This window comes from Aspergillus caelatus, assembly GCF_009193585.1.
Source record: "Aspergillus caelatus strain CBS 763.97 unplaced genomic scaffold BDV27scaffold_131, whole genome shotgun sequence".
NCBI lineage: Eukaryota > Fungi > Ascomycota > Eurotiomycetes > Eurotiales > Aspergillaceae > Aspergillus > Aspergillus caelatus.
Genome location: NW_022475394.1, coordinates 1 through 13750, shown reverse-complemented (window position 1 = coordinate 13750; position 13750 = coordinate 1). Strand labels below are relative to the sequence as shown.

Sequence of the window (13750 nt, the reverse complement as noted above, 5' to 3'; positions counted from 1 at the left end):
GTACATATATGGAAAGGCAGGGCCTGGACAAGTATAATATGTAAGGGAACGTGGATTTGTAAGTCATATGGTATGATCATAATTCTACTCTCTAAAGTGGATGCTCATACATATAAATAATAACCGACGTCAAACTGAGGGACATTATCTCATCATCAATAGGGCATTACGAATCTGTCGACATCAAATCTTCCAACGGTGGCCGGTACCGATACCCCAAGACAGTCCGCAGGCATTATTATATACAACTGTGCAATATATACACGGGGCCAGAGTATGCGGTTGATCGCAGAGACCACGGTTAATCAGAGGGGCAGTACGCATCTAGAAGAGCACGGTAGCCATCTAGTGATGGTCTGAGAAGACGCCCTGTTGGGCGCACGACTTCCGGCATTCATCAAGGATACGGACCTGCTTCGCGACATCACCAAGCTTTCCGATAACTTCTTTGTTGCCATCGTAGAAGGTGAAGACGGCATACGGGATGCCAGTGTCGCGGCAGAATTCCATAACTAACTTTTGAGTACGACGCAGGTTGTGGCGTGGGATGCGTGGGTACAGGTGGTGAATGGCCTGGAACTGCAAACCTCCGTGGAAGAAGTCAAGCCAGGTTGGGCAGTCGACATCCATGGTGGTGCGAAGCATCTTCTGGGGGAAAGACTCGTTGACACCCAGGTCGGCCGTCGACATGGCAAAATGGGAGAGAGTAATCTGCACGTGTAACGGGGCAGTCACCATGTGCGAGATCAAAATGAAAATCAGCCGGCTACCCCAGTCGGGAATACTACGGTACACCACGCCGTACCCAAACCAATACCAGAAGAAGATTTGGCCACCGATTTCAAACCACCGGTGCCACCAAGCAGGGCCTTTTTTCGGCGCTTGACCGCACAGCAGATATTCCCAGCTTAGGCGATACAAGTTGAAGCGACCAAACAAGAGAATCGGATAGTAAAGATAGTTTTGATAGCGTAGCATGAAGTTGGCAAAGGCGTCAAACGTCATAATACGTTCATAGTACGTGCTGCGGAGACTGGTGAGGAAACGGTGCGAGATGGCAAAGAAGGGCATGTGTTCGATATCGGGGTCATGTTCAGGTGCATTCGTCACAATATGGTGGACATTGTGGTTGCGCTTCCACCATCCTAGGCTTAGACCTCCAAGGTAATCGGCAATGATGATGCCAATCACACTGTCCACGTGGAAATGATGGGTAATGCCCATGTGTCCTGAATCATGGGCGGTGAAGACGAGCTGGTGCCAGAAGCATCCTAAAAAGAATCCCGAGGTTGCATACCAACCCAAGCGGAGGAATAGGTAGGACAGAGACGCGAAGAGCGTATAGCGGCAGCATTCAATGAAGTAAGAGAAATAGTTGCAGTCGTATAGGCCTTCATCACGAATCCGCTGGTCTAATGCACGATACTTCTGTTTGATACTCTCCTGGCTTTCCGTATCCAAAGACGGGTATTTGGCAACATCAAGGACGATCTCTTCCTGGGTTCGAGCGTCGAGAAAGAACGGCTTTGGCTCAAACTCCGGGGTCGCTGAGGTGGAAACGGACGTATCCGAGGAAACAGACTTTCGCCGGCGGAGGCCGGGCTTAGCGTCAACTGAGTCGAAGATCGGAGACGGCGGTGTAGACATGTCCTGACCAGAACTGTCTTCATCTGACGTGCAAGTTGCCTCGGTATATGGGCGGAACTTCCCGCCTTGGATCGGTGGGAGGAAGTTTAACCACGGACCCTGGATGCGTCCGATCTGGAAGGCCAACATCCGCTGGCGCGCTTCCTTTGAATGTAAACTGTACGGAAGGTTGTTAGTGATCCAGGAAGGCTTTCCAGTATATCACAACTAGCATTCGAGGATGTCCGAAACACATACGCATTGATCTCATCCGTCGCATCTTTTCCCACCATATGCTTAATCGACTTGTCACCACCCGGATGGAATTTGATCCATGCATCGACTTTCAACACCCGGTCGTCGTAAACAATAACATGCTTGCCTTCGGCGATCTGACCTTCGATCCAACGCCGTGACAGGATAGTATCCTTTCTCGACGTGGGTGTCGGTGTTGCGGCAGCTTTGAGAGTGTCGGCCATGATATTTAAGAGAACGATCGTATCCAGCTCAGTCGCGGTAGAGTAAAGTAGTTCGGGTCAACATCGTACGGCCTGCGTAGGTAAGGAAGGAAGAAAAACAAGAAGAAGAAGAAAAAGAAGGGAAAATGGTAGCAAGGGATCGGAAGGAGTGGGAAGTAGTAGTGGAGGAAGGTTGCAGCAGAGAGAGGGTCTAATTAGTTAGTACGCAGCGGGTGGAAGCGGTGGACGTTATTGAGGAATTGGAAACGCGCTGTCGATCGTCACCCCATCCTTTTTTTAAATCAGTCCACTTACATTCCTCCATTTCCGCATCCTCCTCTATCATTCGGTGTTGCCTCCTCCTACTACCCTACTACACTACCTCTTTCAGAATAGATCTTATGATCATCTTTCGTTCTCGATAATGGTAGTAACCACCACCCCTCATACGAATACTATGTCACATTTCTAACCGGTGTAGGACTCACTTTCTCCGCTCATTCAAAAATGGCTGGAGTGGGACCAAGTACGTAGACGTCGATATTTATATCTCCGACACCCAAAGCTTCAGGCCCATTCTAACGTCGCAGGACCCCACCACCCGCGCCGAGATCCAACAACTTCGGGATTCCGGCGCTGTCGCTGATCTTGAGCAACGGCTTCAAAAACGTATGTGACATGTCATAAATTACTATGGTTATTGTACCGACCAGTTCAAGTTAACCGTAAACAATAGGAATTCAATTCGGGACTGCAGGCCTTCGCGGCCGGATGGCGGCAGGGTTCTCTTGCATGAACTCTTTGACCGTCATCCAGGCGTCCCAAGGCCTGGCCAAGTATTTGAAGGATAAGCATACGGACAGTGCTTCGGGCGGAGTGGTTATTGGCCATGATGCTCGTCATAACTCGGCCAAGTTTGCAGCTCTAGCTGCGAATGCCTTCATCTCACAACAGATCCCGGTTTGGTTCTATTCCGAACCCTCTGTGACTCCATCCGTGCCTTTTGGAGTAACTCACTTGAAAGCGGCTGCTGGTATTATGATCACTGCGAGCCATGTAGGTTTTCCCTCAAAGACCCCAGAAAACCGAAAATGAAAATAAAACTAACTCTCCAGTAGAACCCGGCACAAGATAATGGTAAGCCTTAGTCCCTCAAATACGATGCATTGACCTACTAACCACTTTTTCTACAGGCTACAAAGTGTCCGTTACACCTTGCTCATCTGTTCCATTTAGTTATCACTGACATACTCCCAGCTACTTTAAGAACGGCGCCCAGATCAACACCCCCATTGATGTAGAGATAGCCCAATCGATTGAGGAAAACTTGGCCCCGTGGCCTGGCGCCTGGAAAGATCTTCAGGAATGCGAATATCTACACGCCGATGCATACAAGACCATCTTGCCTCACTATACAAAGACAGTTTGGGATTACGCCGTAAGTGGCCACCTACTTTGCTTCCAACAGCGCTAATCACTCATGTAGAACTCAACTGTGTCTGACTGGAAACAACCAAGACCTTTTGTCTACACACCCCTGCACGGAGTTGGAGGCCTTGTCTTCCCCGACCTCTGCCAGTCTGTGGGCGTAACCGAATTCACGCCCGTGCCGGAACAAGTAGAACCCAACCCGGATTTTCCGACAGTATCATTCCCTAACCCCGAAGAAGCTGGTGCTTTGGACCTGGCCATGCAAACCGCTGATAGGGAAGGCAAAACCCTGATCATTTCCCATGATCCAGATGCGGATCGCTTTGCTGCCGCGGAGAAAGTTGAGTACGTGCTGCACTCTGATATCATTGAATACCACCGATGATCTGACCAAACATTCAGCGGATCATGGTTTTCTTTCACAGGTAATCATATCGGAGTCTTACTCGCATCGCACCTGTTTGACTCCTTGGAGAACAAAAACGACGCACGCATTGCTGTCCTAAACTCCACAGTGTCGACAGGCATGCTCGAGAAAATGGCAACAGCCAAGGGCATTCAATTCGAAGAAGCACTAACCGGTTTCAAATGGATGGGGAACATTGCCCGACGCCTCGAAGGCGAGGGCTACAATGTCCCCTACGCATTCGAAGAAGCACTAGGCTACATGTTCCCAGCCGTCTGCCACGACAAAGACGGTATCACAGCAGCGATGGTCTTCCTAGCAGCACAAGCCAAATGGCAATCGCAAGGACTCACCCCCTACATGAAACTACAGCAGCTCTTCAAGGAATATGGCCACTATGAAACCCTCAACAATTACTTCCGCTCCCCGAACCCGGAGACAACAATGGCTTTGTTCGGCGCTATCCGGAATGGACCCTATAGAGCCGAGAGGACCCTGGGACCATTCAAGATTCTGCGCTGGCGAGATATGACCGAAGGCTATGATTCCGGCACGGCCGACAACAAGCCTACGCTACCAGTAGATAAGTCAAGCCAGATGTTGACTCTCTGGTTGGATCAGGATGTGCGGTTTACGTTCCGTGCCTCGGGGACGGAGCCTAAAGTTAAGCGTAAGTGGCATACCCATCCCGGGCCCTTTGGATTCTGTGACTGACTGTTTGAAAGTGTATGTTGAAAGCTGTGGAGCGTCTCGTGAACAGGCTGTGGATGCTGTTTGCAACGCCTTCCTTGCTGTTTTGAAGGAATGGGTGCTTCCCTTTGCGCCGTCCATGACGTATAGCAGACAGATGCCTACATCGTCGGGCCACGTGTTTCAGATTCCCGAATAGAGCGTAAACCGTTGAGTCTGCGCTAATTAAGTGCCGTTGGGAACTAGTCCATAGCAATGTCCTGATGAAAGGACGGGCCTCCCACTTCCGTGCTGGTAGAAATTCAGCTAGATACCATCTCTTCATACTGGTGTCCAGTCCGGACCATCACATCAAATACAATCACATACTAGTCTCGCATGACGACAGAGACGTCCGTCCAGTTACTCTTTGTGATAAGAATAATGTCTTTTATTCATAAACTCTCAGTACACAGCCAACATAGGAAATATAACCAGTCAAATGCTACAGGTTGCTAGCGTAGCTAGTCTAAAAAGATACAGATGGCGAATTGGTAACATGAACTTAGAAGTGGATGGCCTTAGAGTAGGTAGCCATGGCAGCCTCCTTGAAAGCTTCGGAAAGAGTGGGGTGAGCGTGACACGTCCGGGCGATGTCCTCGCAAGAAGCACCGTACTCAACGGCCAGAGTAGCCTCTCCAACCATCTCACCGGCGTTGGGGCCAATGATGTGAACACCGAGCACACGGTCAGTCTCAGCATCAGCAATGAACTTGACCTGACCCTCGGTGTCGAGGTTGGTCTTGGCACGGGAGTTGGCGCTGAAGGGGAAAGTACCGACACGGTATTTGATGCCAGCGGCCTTGACTTCCGCCTCGTTCTGGCCAACCCAGGCAACTTCGGGGTGAGTGTACATGACACTGGGGATGACACCGTAGTTGACGTGACCGTAGCCCTTGGTGATGTACTCAACAGCGGCAACAGCCTCCTCCTCAGCCTTGTGGGCAAGCATGGGGCCGAAAGTGCAGTCACCAACGACACGGATGTGGGGGACCTTAGTACGGTACTCCTGGTCGATGACCAGACGGCCCCGCTCGTCCTTCTCAATACCAACGTTCTCCAAGCCAAGACCCTCGGTGTAAGGTCTGCGACCGATGGCAACCAGAACAACGTCAGCGTCCAGGGTCTCCTCCTTGCCGCCCTTGGCAGACTCGACGCTAATAGAAACAGAAGCGCCACTGTCATCACCCTTGGTAACCTTGGTGCCGGTCTTGAACTTGATACCCTGCTTCGACAGGATCTTCTGAGCCTGCTTGGCGATCTCTGCATCCATACCAGGTCCACCGATCTGGTTCAAGAATTCAACAACGGTAACTTCGGCACCGAGACGAGACCAAACGGAAGCCTGTCACCAACGTTAGTACGGAGATTGATGTCTCAAACCTCTCACGTCGCAAAATTCGCAATCATACCATCTCCAAACCGATGATACCTCCACCAATGACAACCATCTTCTTGGGAACTTCCTGCAGCGCAAGAGCACCGGTGCTAGTGATGATGCGCTTCTCGTCGATGTTCAGGCCGGGGAAAGGGGTGGCCTCGCTACCGGTGGCGATGAGGATGTTCTTTCCGCGGAGGGTCTGTTCACCACCCTCGAGCAGGTTCACCTTGACAGTGTTAGGATCAACAAGAGCACCAGTACCCTTGACGTAGTCGACACCGTTCTTCTTGAGCAAGAACTCAATACCCTTCGTCAGACCCTCGACAGAGGTGTCCTTGGCCTTCATCATCTGCTCGAGGTTCAGCTTGACATCACCGACCTCAATACCGCGCTTTTTCGTATCGTGGAGAATCTGGTGGTAAAGGTGGGAGTTGTTCAAGAGAGATTTCGAGGGGATACAGCCGACGTTCAAGCAGGTGCCTCCAAGACGGCCGCGCTTCTCGATACAGACAGTCTGTCGGCGATCTCCGTGGTTAGCAAAAAATCTCCGATTGAGGTACACTGAGCGTTTGAGCGCACCTTCAAGCCCTCTTGACCGGCCTTGATGGCAGCAACGTATCCAGCGACACCACCACCGATGATAACAAGGTCATGTTCACCTATCCCAACGCCCATCAGTAACCTATCTCAGCCGTTTTCGGAAGCGCAGGCCCTGTCCCTAGCTGTTTCATCGCAGGGGAAAAGACCGGACACATACCAGACTCGGAGGCATAGCCACGTTTCGAGAAGAAGGAGAGGGTAGGAGCAGCGACGAAGTTAGAAGGGACAGGTTGAGGGCGAGCAGTGCGGAGGGCAGCCCGCGGTGCAGCCCGCGGCAAGAGACTCCGGAACATGGTGAAAAAGATGGGGAATTAAAGAAGAAAAAAACTGCAGGGATAGAGATTATAAGGGACAGCCAATCCTCCAATTAAAGTAGGTGGAGAGGAAAGGGGAGGTAGCAATTGCAGGTGGTAGAAGGAAGAAGGGTATAGTATAGGGAAAAAGGATGTTGGGACAAGAAGCTTTCTTGAGGTTTTGCCAGCAGAAGCTGGCGGGCCGGTATTGATACGGTATTCCGCCGCGTATGTAATTATCCAGGCCAGTGATCTTCGGGTCAATTCGGCTAACCTTTGCCATATTGCCGACCCAGTGGTATGGCACATACGCCGTACAAAGTGGACGTCTATAGTTCAACTGGGCATGAGGTCATTGGGCTCTTGGATCTCCTCCTGGCCAACCTCGCCAGGCATTCCAGACCTTCTATCTAGGTCCAATACGCGATACGGTGGTGTACGGAGGATTCAAGGCAATCTGCAACGCTTTGTCAGCGGGCCGGTGAACCATAATTACCTCATAAACCCGCCTAAAAGGAAAAGCGACACTTGACCTACGATGACTAACAGCTCCATGTAAATTCAGTGAAGATCTCTCGCACCTTGCAATGTTGGCCTTTCTTTTGGTATGAATTATCAACTTAGAAAAAGGCAAAAAATGGACGTATAGGAAGTCGTGTGTTCTCCGCGGGTAACGTGGAATCAATAATACACCTCCAAGGTTATCGTCGGCATCTTCCAGTGAGGCCCAAGTCACCTGCATGGTAAATAACGTAATCGAAGTATGTCTCTCTCGCTGTTCCCCGACAACAAGACCTTTTGATACTTCTAACCCCAAGATGCCATTTGGGATAATTATTATGCAGGAATGGTTTGTTAGCTTTTCTGATGGCCGCGTTGGTTGGATTGTTGGGTATGAATGACTTTTTCAAAAGTGCAATGTCCACATGTAGGTACATGGACAGAAAAGGTATTGCTTAAGTGAAGGCTTTATAGCTGGAAGGGTTCAAGTTTTTGTCCAGCCGAAATCGAACATCTACTGATCTAAGCAGACATGAGAATATCGATCGTTCAATGCGACTGTGATGCCGGGAAACAAGTTGGTGTGCTAAGAAGCATAGAAGTTCGTGACATCGAATCGCTGAAGACCAGTATACGGAGACAATATGGTCCGATATGGAAGTCCCTTGTTCTCTTAAGAATCCAGGGAAATGGCTATACCTTATTGTTACTAGCCGCACTCCAGTTATTGGGTGCCTAATACGAGTCTTGGGGAGGGGGGAAAGATTGATCTTATTCTGAGTCATCCAGCTTATGCAATCTTGCGCAAAACTGTCCTCAGGATCACTGGAAGCATGATCTAGCTGCAACATCATCGGTAGAATACATATTACCATAAGACATTGCTTGCTACCAGGATGCCCTCCACGAGTGAGATTAAAGTGTTGTCTCAAGAGCCGGCCGTCGAAATCGTTTCAACTCGGCCGCAAAAGTTGATTGAGATCGTGGAGCCGGATCCAACATGGCCGGAAGCGTTTGCGATTATTGCACGCCGGATCGCTGGCTCCCTTGGCAATCGACTTCTTTCTATTGAGCACGTCGGGTCAACCAGCGTGCCAAGTTTACCAGCCAAAGCGGTTATCGATGTTGACGTCGTTGTTGCTGATCCCACGGCAGAAGACTCCTACGTGCCCGCCCTTGAGGCTGCGGGCTTTCAGTTCTTGCTTCGCGAACCTGGCTGGCATGACCATCGCCTTTTCGGTTCCAATGAACCATATGCGAATATCCATATATTCGGTCCGAATAGCGCGGAACTCATTCGCCATCGACTGTTCCGTGACTGGTTGCGCAATCATGAGGACGACCGCCAAAGGTATGCAGATATCAAACGGCAGGCAGCTGCCGCTAGTCGATTGGCTGGGGAGACCGTGATGGAATATAATGCCCGCAAGCAACCCGTGGTGCTTGACATCCTCCAGAAAGCTCTCAAGGAGCACGGGTACGTGGACGATTAAAACCCCGACGAGTAAAGAGATACATCATTAGATAGGTTGCTGTTTTACTGTGGAAAGCAATGAACGATGAGGTTGGTTGGAGCGCAAGCCGGTTCTTCGGTCTCGTTTGGCTGGTACACATATTCATATATATCGAAGATTAGGGAACTATATTTCAATTTTGAATCGCGTACGGGTAATCTCTAGTAAGTGAATTAGGTGAGATGAGAATGTATCTAACATGTCGGAGGTAAATCAACGTCCGACCGGCGCATGGACTCCATGTAAGTAGCTTTACCCATAGGGTATTGTAGAAAGACAACCTTGGAAAAAAAAAAAAGAAAAAAAAAAGGATAAATTCACCTGGGAATCAGGTGTTCCGAGTCACCTGCTCATTGTCGGGGAAGTCCCGAACGACTTTTCCTTTTTCTCCTGGAAAATTCCCCACCCAAAAGATCCCCAGAATCCCCGCAATGAAAGATGGCACTGGCCAACGCCTGTATTCGTCAATCTTCACGCCCATACTGGATCCTTCCGTCGTCCCGGATTGGTGCTCAAGTTATGACACCGTCCGTGGACCGGGTTTTTCGAAAAGGCGATCTTCACCAATTGACGCAATGAAACACTCTTTTGCGACTATAGGTTTAAACGAGTCGAACGTGTCCTCGGCTAGCGCTGTCAGGTTTAATCTTTCTGCGATGCAAAAGTCGGTTTTCTATGAAGATGAAGTGTGGTGAAGTTTTCCCGGGTTCCCTTGCCGGTTAAGAAAGCCGGTCCAAATATCAATGGCATCGTCTTTCCCGCCGCCCGGATTACCGATTTTGACTCGTATCTTCCCGGTCTGGAGCCAAATCCGGCTTTCGCTATCTCCAGATTTTTTTTCTCTTGCGGGGCCGTTTGGCGAGTAATATCGTACTCCTCGGTGGAGAAATTAACTACCTTGCATGTGCTATGTCTCCAACCCAGTCTTCTAGGTTTCTCCCACACGGAATGTAACCTAATTCGATTCAAAATGGCCTCGAGTATCATCCATGGCCCGGTCGATCACTATGCAGAACAGAATAGCCGTCAGCCATCGGCCGATTGCAGTTTTTCGGCAAGCCCATATATAGACCTCGTATCACCCCACAGGTGTCTGTGGGAGGTCTCTGGCGGTACTATTCGTATCTTAACCTTTCTATAAAGCTATTTGAGCAAGAAGTGGAGGGTCCCGAGGCGCCCCCTTTGTTGGGTTATTGAGTCATTCTTCGCTGTTAATTTTCAAGACATTGGCTTCTCGCCATGTGTGATCAGATACCCAAGTGGAATGTTGTCCACAAATTGGAGAAGCGCAAGCTTCTCATCGGCATCAACAGTGTTGCGGCGTTGTCGATTCTTTTCTTCGGCTACGACCAGGGCATGATGGCAGGAGTCAACAACTCGAAAGACTACATCGACCTCATGGGATTCGGGTACACCGAGATGAAGGACGGCTATCTCACCCCAGTTGTGACGGACAGTCTGCTGCAAGGTGGAATCGTGTCAGTCTATTATCTGGGGACATTGTTCGGCGCACTCCTTGGTGGCTGGACCGGAGATCGTATTGGCCGGATCAAGACCATTGCGGCAGGCGCTCTCTGGGCTATTCTTGGTGCTGCATTGCAGTGTTCCGCGCAAAACCACAACTGGATGATTTGCTGTAAGTCTACTACGGGTGAGCACCTCCCAGACCCTATAGGCTAACAACTACTCAGCGCGTTTTATCAATGGCATTGGCACTGGTATTCTGAACGCAATTGTTCCGGTCTGGGCGACAGAGACTGCCGAGCACACATCTCGAGGACAATTTATTGCAATTGAATTTACTCTGAACATCTTCGGTGTCGTCCTAGCTTATTGGCTGGAATTGTAGGTTTTAACCTTCCAAACATCTAGACTTGTCTAATAGACTCTAGTGGACTGTCCTTCATCGATGGGGGGAAGTCTCCATTCCGCTGGCGATTCCCGATCGCGTTCCAAATCATCTTTTTACTCCTCCTGTTTGTCGTTGTTTGGTTTTTCCCAGAGTCCCCACGATGGTTGGTTAAAGTCGGTCGCGAGCAAGAAGCCCGCTACATTCTTGGGCGGCTCCGTGGAAGCAGCGATGAGGACGCAGTTCGCGCTGAGGCGGAGTTCCGGGACATCCAAAACGTGGCAGAGATGGAGAAAAGCATGAACCATAGCACTTCTTATTTGGCGATGCTCTTCGGCTACAAAACAGGCAAGCTACATCTTGGGCGACGTGTCCAACTGGTAGTCTGGCTGCAGATCATGCAGGAATGGGTCGGCATTGCTGGTGTTACCGTTTGTATGTCTACTCGAAGCTCCCACAAGTACATCACTGACGAGTGTAGATGCTCCAACTATCTTTAGCATTGCTGGATTCGACTCGATGAAGAGCCAGTGGATCAGTGGTTTGAATAATGTCTTCTATATGGTAGGATGGCCAGAGCCCCCCCCCGGTAATGACATGACTGACAGGATTAGTTTGCTACCCTTGTCTGTGTCTTCACACTTGACCGGATTGGTCGTAGGTGGACTTTGTACTGGGGATCCACCGCGCAGGGTATCGCCATGTTCCTAGCCGGAGGCTTCTCCCGGCTTGCCATTGATGCCCGAGCGGATGGAAATCTCTCTCGGGCCAACTCCTTTGGCGCCGCCGCAGCGTCGATGGTCTTCATTTTCACTTCTGTCTTTGGAGCTACGTGGTTGACAGGTACGTAGGATGCTCCCACTACTTCTGTTGGCTCTGCTAACTGGATTAGTACCATGGATCTATCCTGCTGAGATATATCCGTTGGCGGTCCGCGCAAAAGGAAACGCCTGGGGTGTTGTGGGATGGAGTATTGGAAACGGCTGGCTGGTAAGAAATGCCCTACAGACTATTTGAGAGGCTCACTGACTGATTGGCTAGACTCTGTTGTGCCCAGTGATGTTCGAGGCCATCGGCGAAAAGACGCTGTATGTATTTGCGGCCAGCAATGTCATCACCATCCCGATGGTATGGGCTCTTTATCCGGAGAGTAACCAGCGGACACTGGAGGACATGGACTTGCTGTTTGCTGCCGATACACCCTGGGTGTGGGATGCCGAGCGCACTTTCGCCCGTCTCAAGGCGGAAAATCCAGGGTACATTGAAACAGCCAACCGCAAGAACAGCGCGGTGGATCCGGAGATGGGGAAGCCGACAGATGCACATGAGGAGCATGCTTTGAGTGCGTAGTGGGGAGGACTTTTTGCACATGGATGAGGAACGACTCAACGAGGTGACGGTTGAACACGCTATAATATACATGTAGATCAGGGATACCCACTTGTGCGATATACCCGACGCCATATTGCAAAGACTGGTCGTCAATGACATTCTATTCTCTTCTCTAATATCACAGGCTGTAAGTCGTATCTTTAAGGGGGTTAATCTACTACTACCTGGTAGTTGGTAGTATTTATGTTGTAGATCGTGTGAAGTGCCAGAGGGTCGATCCCAACGCAGAACCTGATTGGTCAATTCCACAACATCATCAACGGAACATCCATCATAAGAAGCATATAAAACCTACCACAATACTTTCTACCCACCACCTCACTTCCTCCAATCTATATAATTTATTAACCAAACCAATATCACCACTTAGGTACGTAACTCCAGTAAAACATGCAAATACAAACCACCTAACCAGCCCAGCCCTCCAACACTCCCTAAAGACAACAAAACAAATAAAAAGAATCCAAAAAGAACAGCCATGACCGCCACCAAACCCCAAGAACCAGAACCACAACAAACCACAGCCACAACCACAACCACATCTCCATCTCCATCTCCATCTCCATCTCCATCTCCACACAAAAACAACTCCCCCACCTCAACCCCAACCCCAACCCCCAAAATCCTCAAACAAATCCACCGCATAAAATCCCACCCAACCCTAACCCCCCACCGCCGGCGGGTATACCTAACCCTCCTCTCCATCCCCGCCGGCCGCTGGACCACCTACGCCGCTCTCGCAAAGCATCTCAACTCCAGTGCACGCGCCATCGGCACCGCCATGCGGACGAACCCTTTCGCCCCCGACGTGCCCTGTCACCGGGTACTCAGTGCCGACGGCGGGCTGGGCGGGTACATGGGCGCTGGGCCGGCGAGCGGACATGCAAATCTGGAGAGGAAGAGAATGATGCTTGAAGAGGAGGGGGTGGGGTTTGAGTGGGTTGGTTCAGCTAAAGACAGATCTAAGGGAATGGGAACGTGTAGTAGTATTGGTAGTGGTAGTAGGAAGGGTAGTGGTGGGGAGGGACGGTGGAGAGCGAAGGGGGAGTGTTTTGTTGGGTTTCCTGCTTTGTGATTATATATAAATATGTGTGTGTCTGTGTGTGTGTGTGTTTTGTTCATTGATGGGATGGGTTAAATTGTTTAGGAAGATAGGTATGAACTGGGGGATGGTTGGGGAAGTATCAAAATCCTGATAGTTATGTAAAGTATCTCGAACTGAGAAAGATAACCTATTTGTTTATGGTTGTTTTTATTTATTTATTTATTTTTTAATACACTAAAGCAAAAAGCATTCTTGTTTCTATTCCTATCTCTTTCATGCAATGTAATTGCCCGTCTGCCAAGCACATCTACTCGTCTCAGAGTAAGACTAGGACTTAAGACTCAAAAAAAGCCTTCAAGGTTAATGATCCAACTATATACGTACCTGACTAACATGAACCCAGGGCAAGAAAAAAAACTTGAAACACCAGTATGTATAAACTTTTTCCTAGAATGTTATTTACGGCACTTCCCAGTGACTAGGGTAAAAGGAAAAAAAAAGCAGCAGATTACTCTTCTCTTTGTT

The 13750-nt window shown here is 49.7% G+C and overlaps 6 protein-coding genes across 6 annotated transcripts; 4 read left to right on the top strand and 2 right to left on the bottom strand.

The window, feature by feature from the left end:
* Positions 1–28: 28 nt before the first annotated feature.
* BDV27DRAFT_14839 (fatty acid desaturase) lies at positions 29–2324 on the bottom strand. The gene is made up of 2 exons (XM_032070909.1): positions 1885–2324; positions 29–1804 (listed from the first exon to the last, which is right to left on the bottom strand). The coding sequence occupies exons 1-2, from the start codon at positions 2103–2105 to the stop codon at positions 346–348; spliced, it is 1680 nt and encodes a 559-aa protein (XP_031925863.1). The 5' UTR covers positions 2106–2324; the 3' UTR covers positions 29–345.
* Positions 2325–2412: 88 nt separating this feature from the next.
* On the top strand, positions 2413–5009 carry BDV27DRAFT_130952 (phosphoribomutase PRM15). The gene is made up of 9 exons (XM_032067526.1): positions 2413–2511; positions 2566–2753; positions 2821–3140; positions 3203–3221; positions 3278–3287; positions 3342–3522; positions 3571–3860; positions 3918–4591; positions 4647–5009. Exons 3-9 carry the CDS (start codon positions 2856–2858, stop codon positions 4808–4810), a joined length of 1623 nt encoding a protein of 540 aa, XP_031925862.1. The 5' UTR covers positions 2413–2511; positions 2566–2753; positions 2821–2855; the 3' UTR covers positions 4811–5009.
* On the bottom strand, positions 5010–7068 carry BDV27DRAFT_130949 (dihydrolipoyl dehydrogenase). The gene is made up of 4 exons (XM_032067525.1): positions 6789–7068; positions 6611–6690; positions 6063–6545; positions 5010–5995 (listed from the first exon to the last, which is right to left on the bottom strand). Exons 1-4 carry the CDS (start codon positions 6922–6924, stop codon positions 5156–5158), a joined length of 1539 nt encoding a protein of 512 aa, XP_031925861.1. The 5' UTR covers positions 6925–7068; the 3' UTR covers positions 5010–5155.
* A 511-nt stretch (positions 7069–7579) lies between these two features.
* On the top strand, positions 7580–9179 carry BDV27DRAFT_130948 (GrpB family protein). Its single transcript, XM_032067524.1, has one exon. The coding sequence runs from the start codon at positions 8322–8324 to the stop codon at positions 8916–8918; it is 597 nt and encodes a 198-aa protein (XP_031925860.1). The 5' UTR covers positions 7580–8321; the 3' UTR covers positions 8919–9179.
* Positions 9180–9955: 776 nt separating this feature from the next.
* On the top strand, positions 9956–12267 carry BDV27DRAFT_130945 (putative MFS monosaccharide transporter). Its single transcript, XM_032067523.1, has 7 exons — positions 9956–10575; positions 10631–10784; positions 10832–11223; positions 11270–11352; positions 11403–11631; positions 11681–11778; positions 11830–12267. The coding sequence occupies exons 1-7, from the start codon at positions 10179–10181 to the stop codon at positions 12136–12138; spliced, it is 1662 nt and encodes a 553-aa protein (XP_031925859.1). The 5' UTR covers positions 9956–10178; the 3' UTR covers positions 12139–12267.
* A 273-nt stretch (positions 12268–12540) lies between these two features.
* On the top strand, positions 12541–13255 carry BDV27DRAFT_165916 (MGMT family protein; the record flags this gene model as incomplete). Its single annotated transcript, XM_032074055.1, has 1 exon — positions 12541–13255. Exon 1 carries the CDS (start codon positions 12659–12661, stop codon positions 13253–13255), a length of 597 nt encoding a protein of 198 aa, XP_031925858.1. The 5' UTR covers positions 12541–12658.
* Between the last annotated feature and the right edge of the window lie 495 nt (positions 13256–13750).

Excerpts from the sequence above, each read along its gene's own strand:
- BDV27DRAFT_14839 (XM_032070909.1), bottom strand. The coding sequence starts at position 2,105 with ATGGCCGACACTCTCAAAGCTGCCGCAACACCGACACCCACGTCGAGA. Across the intron at positions 1,805-1,884 it reads GCGACGGATGAGATCAATGC|TTTACATTCAAAGGAAGCGC; the intron begins GTATGTGTTTCG and ends CCTTCCGTACAG.
- BDV27DRAFT_130952 (XM_032067526.1), top strand. The coding sequence starts at position 2,856 with ATGGCGGCAGGGTTCTCTTGCATGAACTCTTTGACCGTCATCCAGGCG. Across the intron at positions 3,523-3,570 it reads AGACAGTTTGGGATTACGCC|AACTCAACTGTGTCTGACTG; the intron begins GTAAGTGGCCAC and ends TCACTCATGTAG. Across the intron at positions 3,861-3,917 it reads GCTGCCGCGGAGAAAGTTGA|CGGATCATGGTTTTCTTTCA; the intron begins GTACGTGCTGCA and ends CCAAACATTCAG.
- BDV27DRAFT_130949 (XM_032067525.1), bottom strand. The coding sequence starts at position 6,924 with ATGTTCCGGAGTCTCTTGCCGCGGGCTGCACCGCGGGCTGCCCTCCGC. Across the intron at positions 6,691-6,788 it reads TGGCTATGCCTCCGAGTCTG|GTGAACATGACCTTGTTATC; the intron begins GTATGTGTCCGG and ends GCGTTGGGATAG. Across the intron at positions 5,996-6,062 it reads GTATCATCGGTTTGGAGATG|GCTTCCGTTTGGTCTCGTCT; the intron begins GTATGATTGCGA and ends CGTTGGTGACAG.
- BDV27DRAFT_130948 (XM_032067524.1), top strand. The coding sequence starts at position 8,322 with ATGCCCTCCACGAGTGAGATTAAAGTGTTGTCTCAAGAGCCGGCCGTC.
- BDV27DRAFT_130945 (XM_032067523.1), top strand. The coding sequence starts at position 10,179 with ATGTGTGATCAGATACCCAAGTGGAATGTTGTCCACAAATTGGAGAAG. Across the intron at positions 11,353-11,402 it reads TGAATAATGTCTTCTATATG|TTTGCTACCCTTGTCTGTGT; the intron begins GTAGGATGGCCA and ends TGACAGGATTAG. Across the intron at positions 11,632-11,680 it reads TGGAGCTACGTGGTTGACAG|TACCATGGATCTATCCTGCT; the intron begins GTACGTAGGATG and ends TAACTGGATTAG.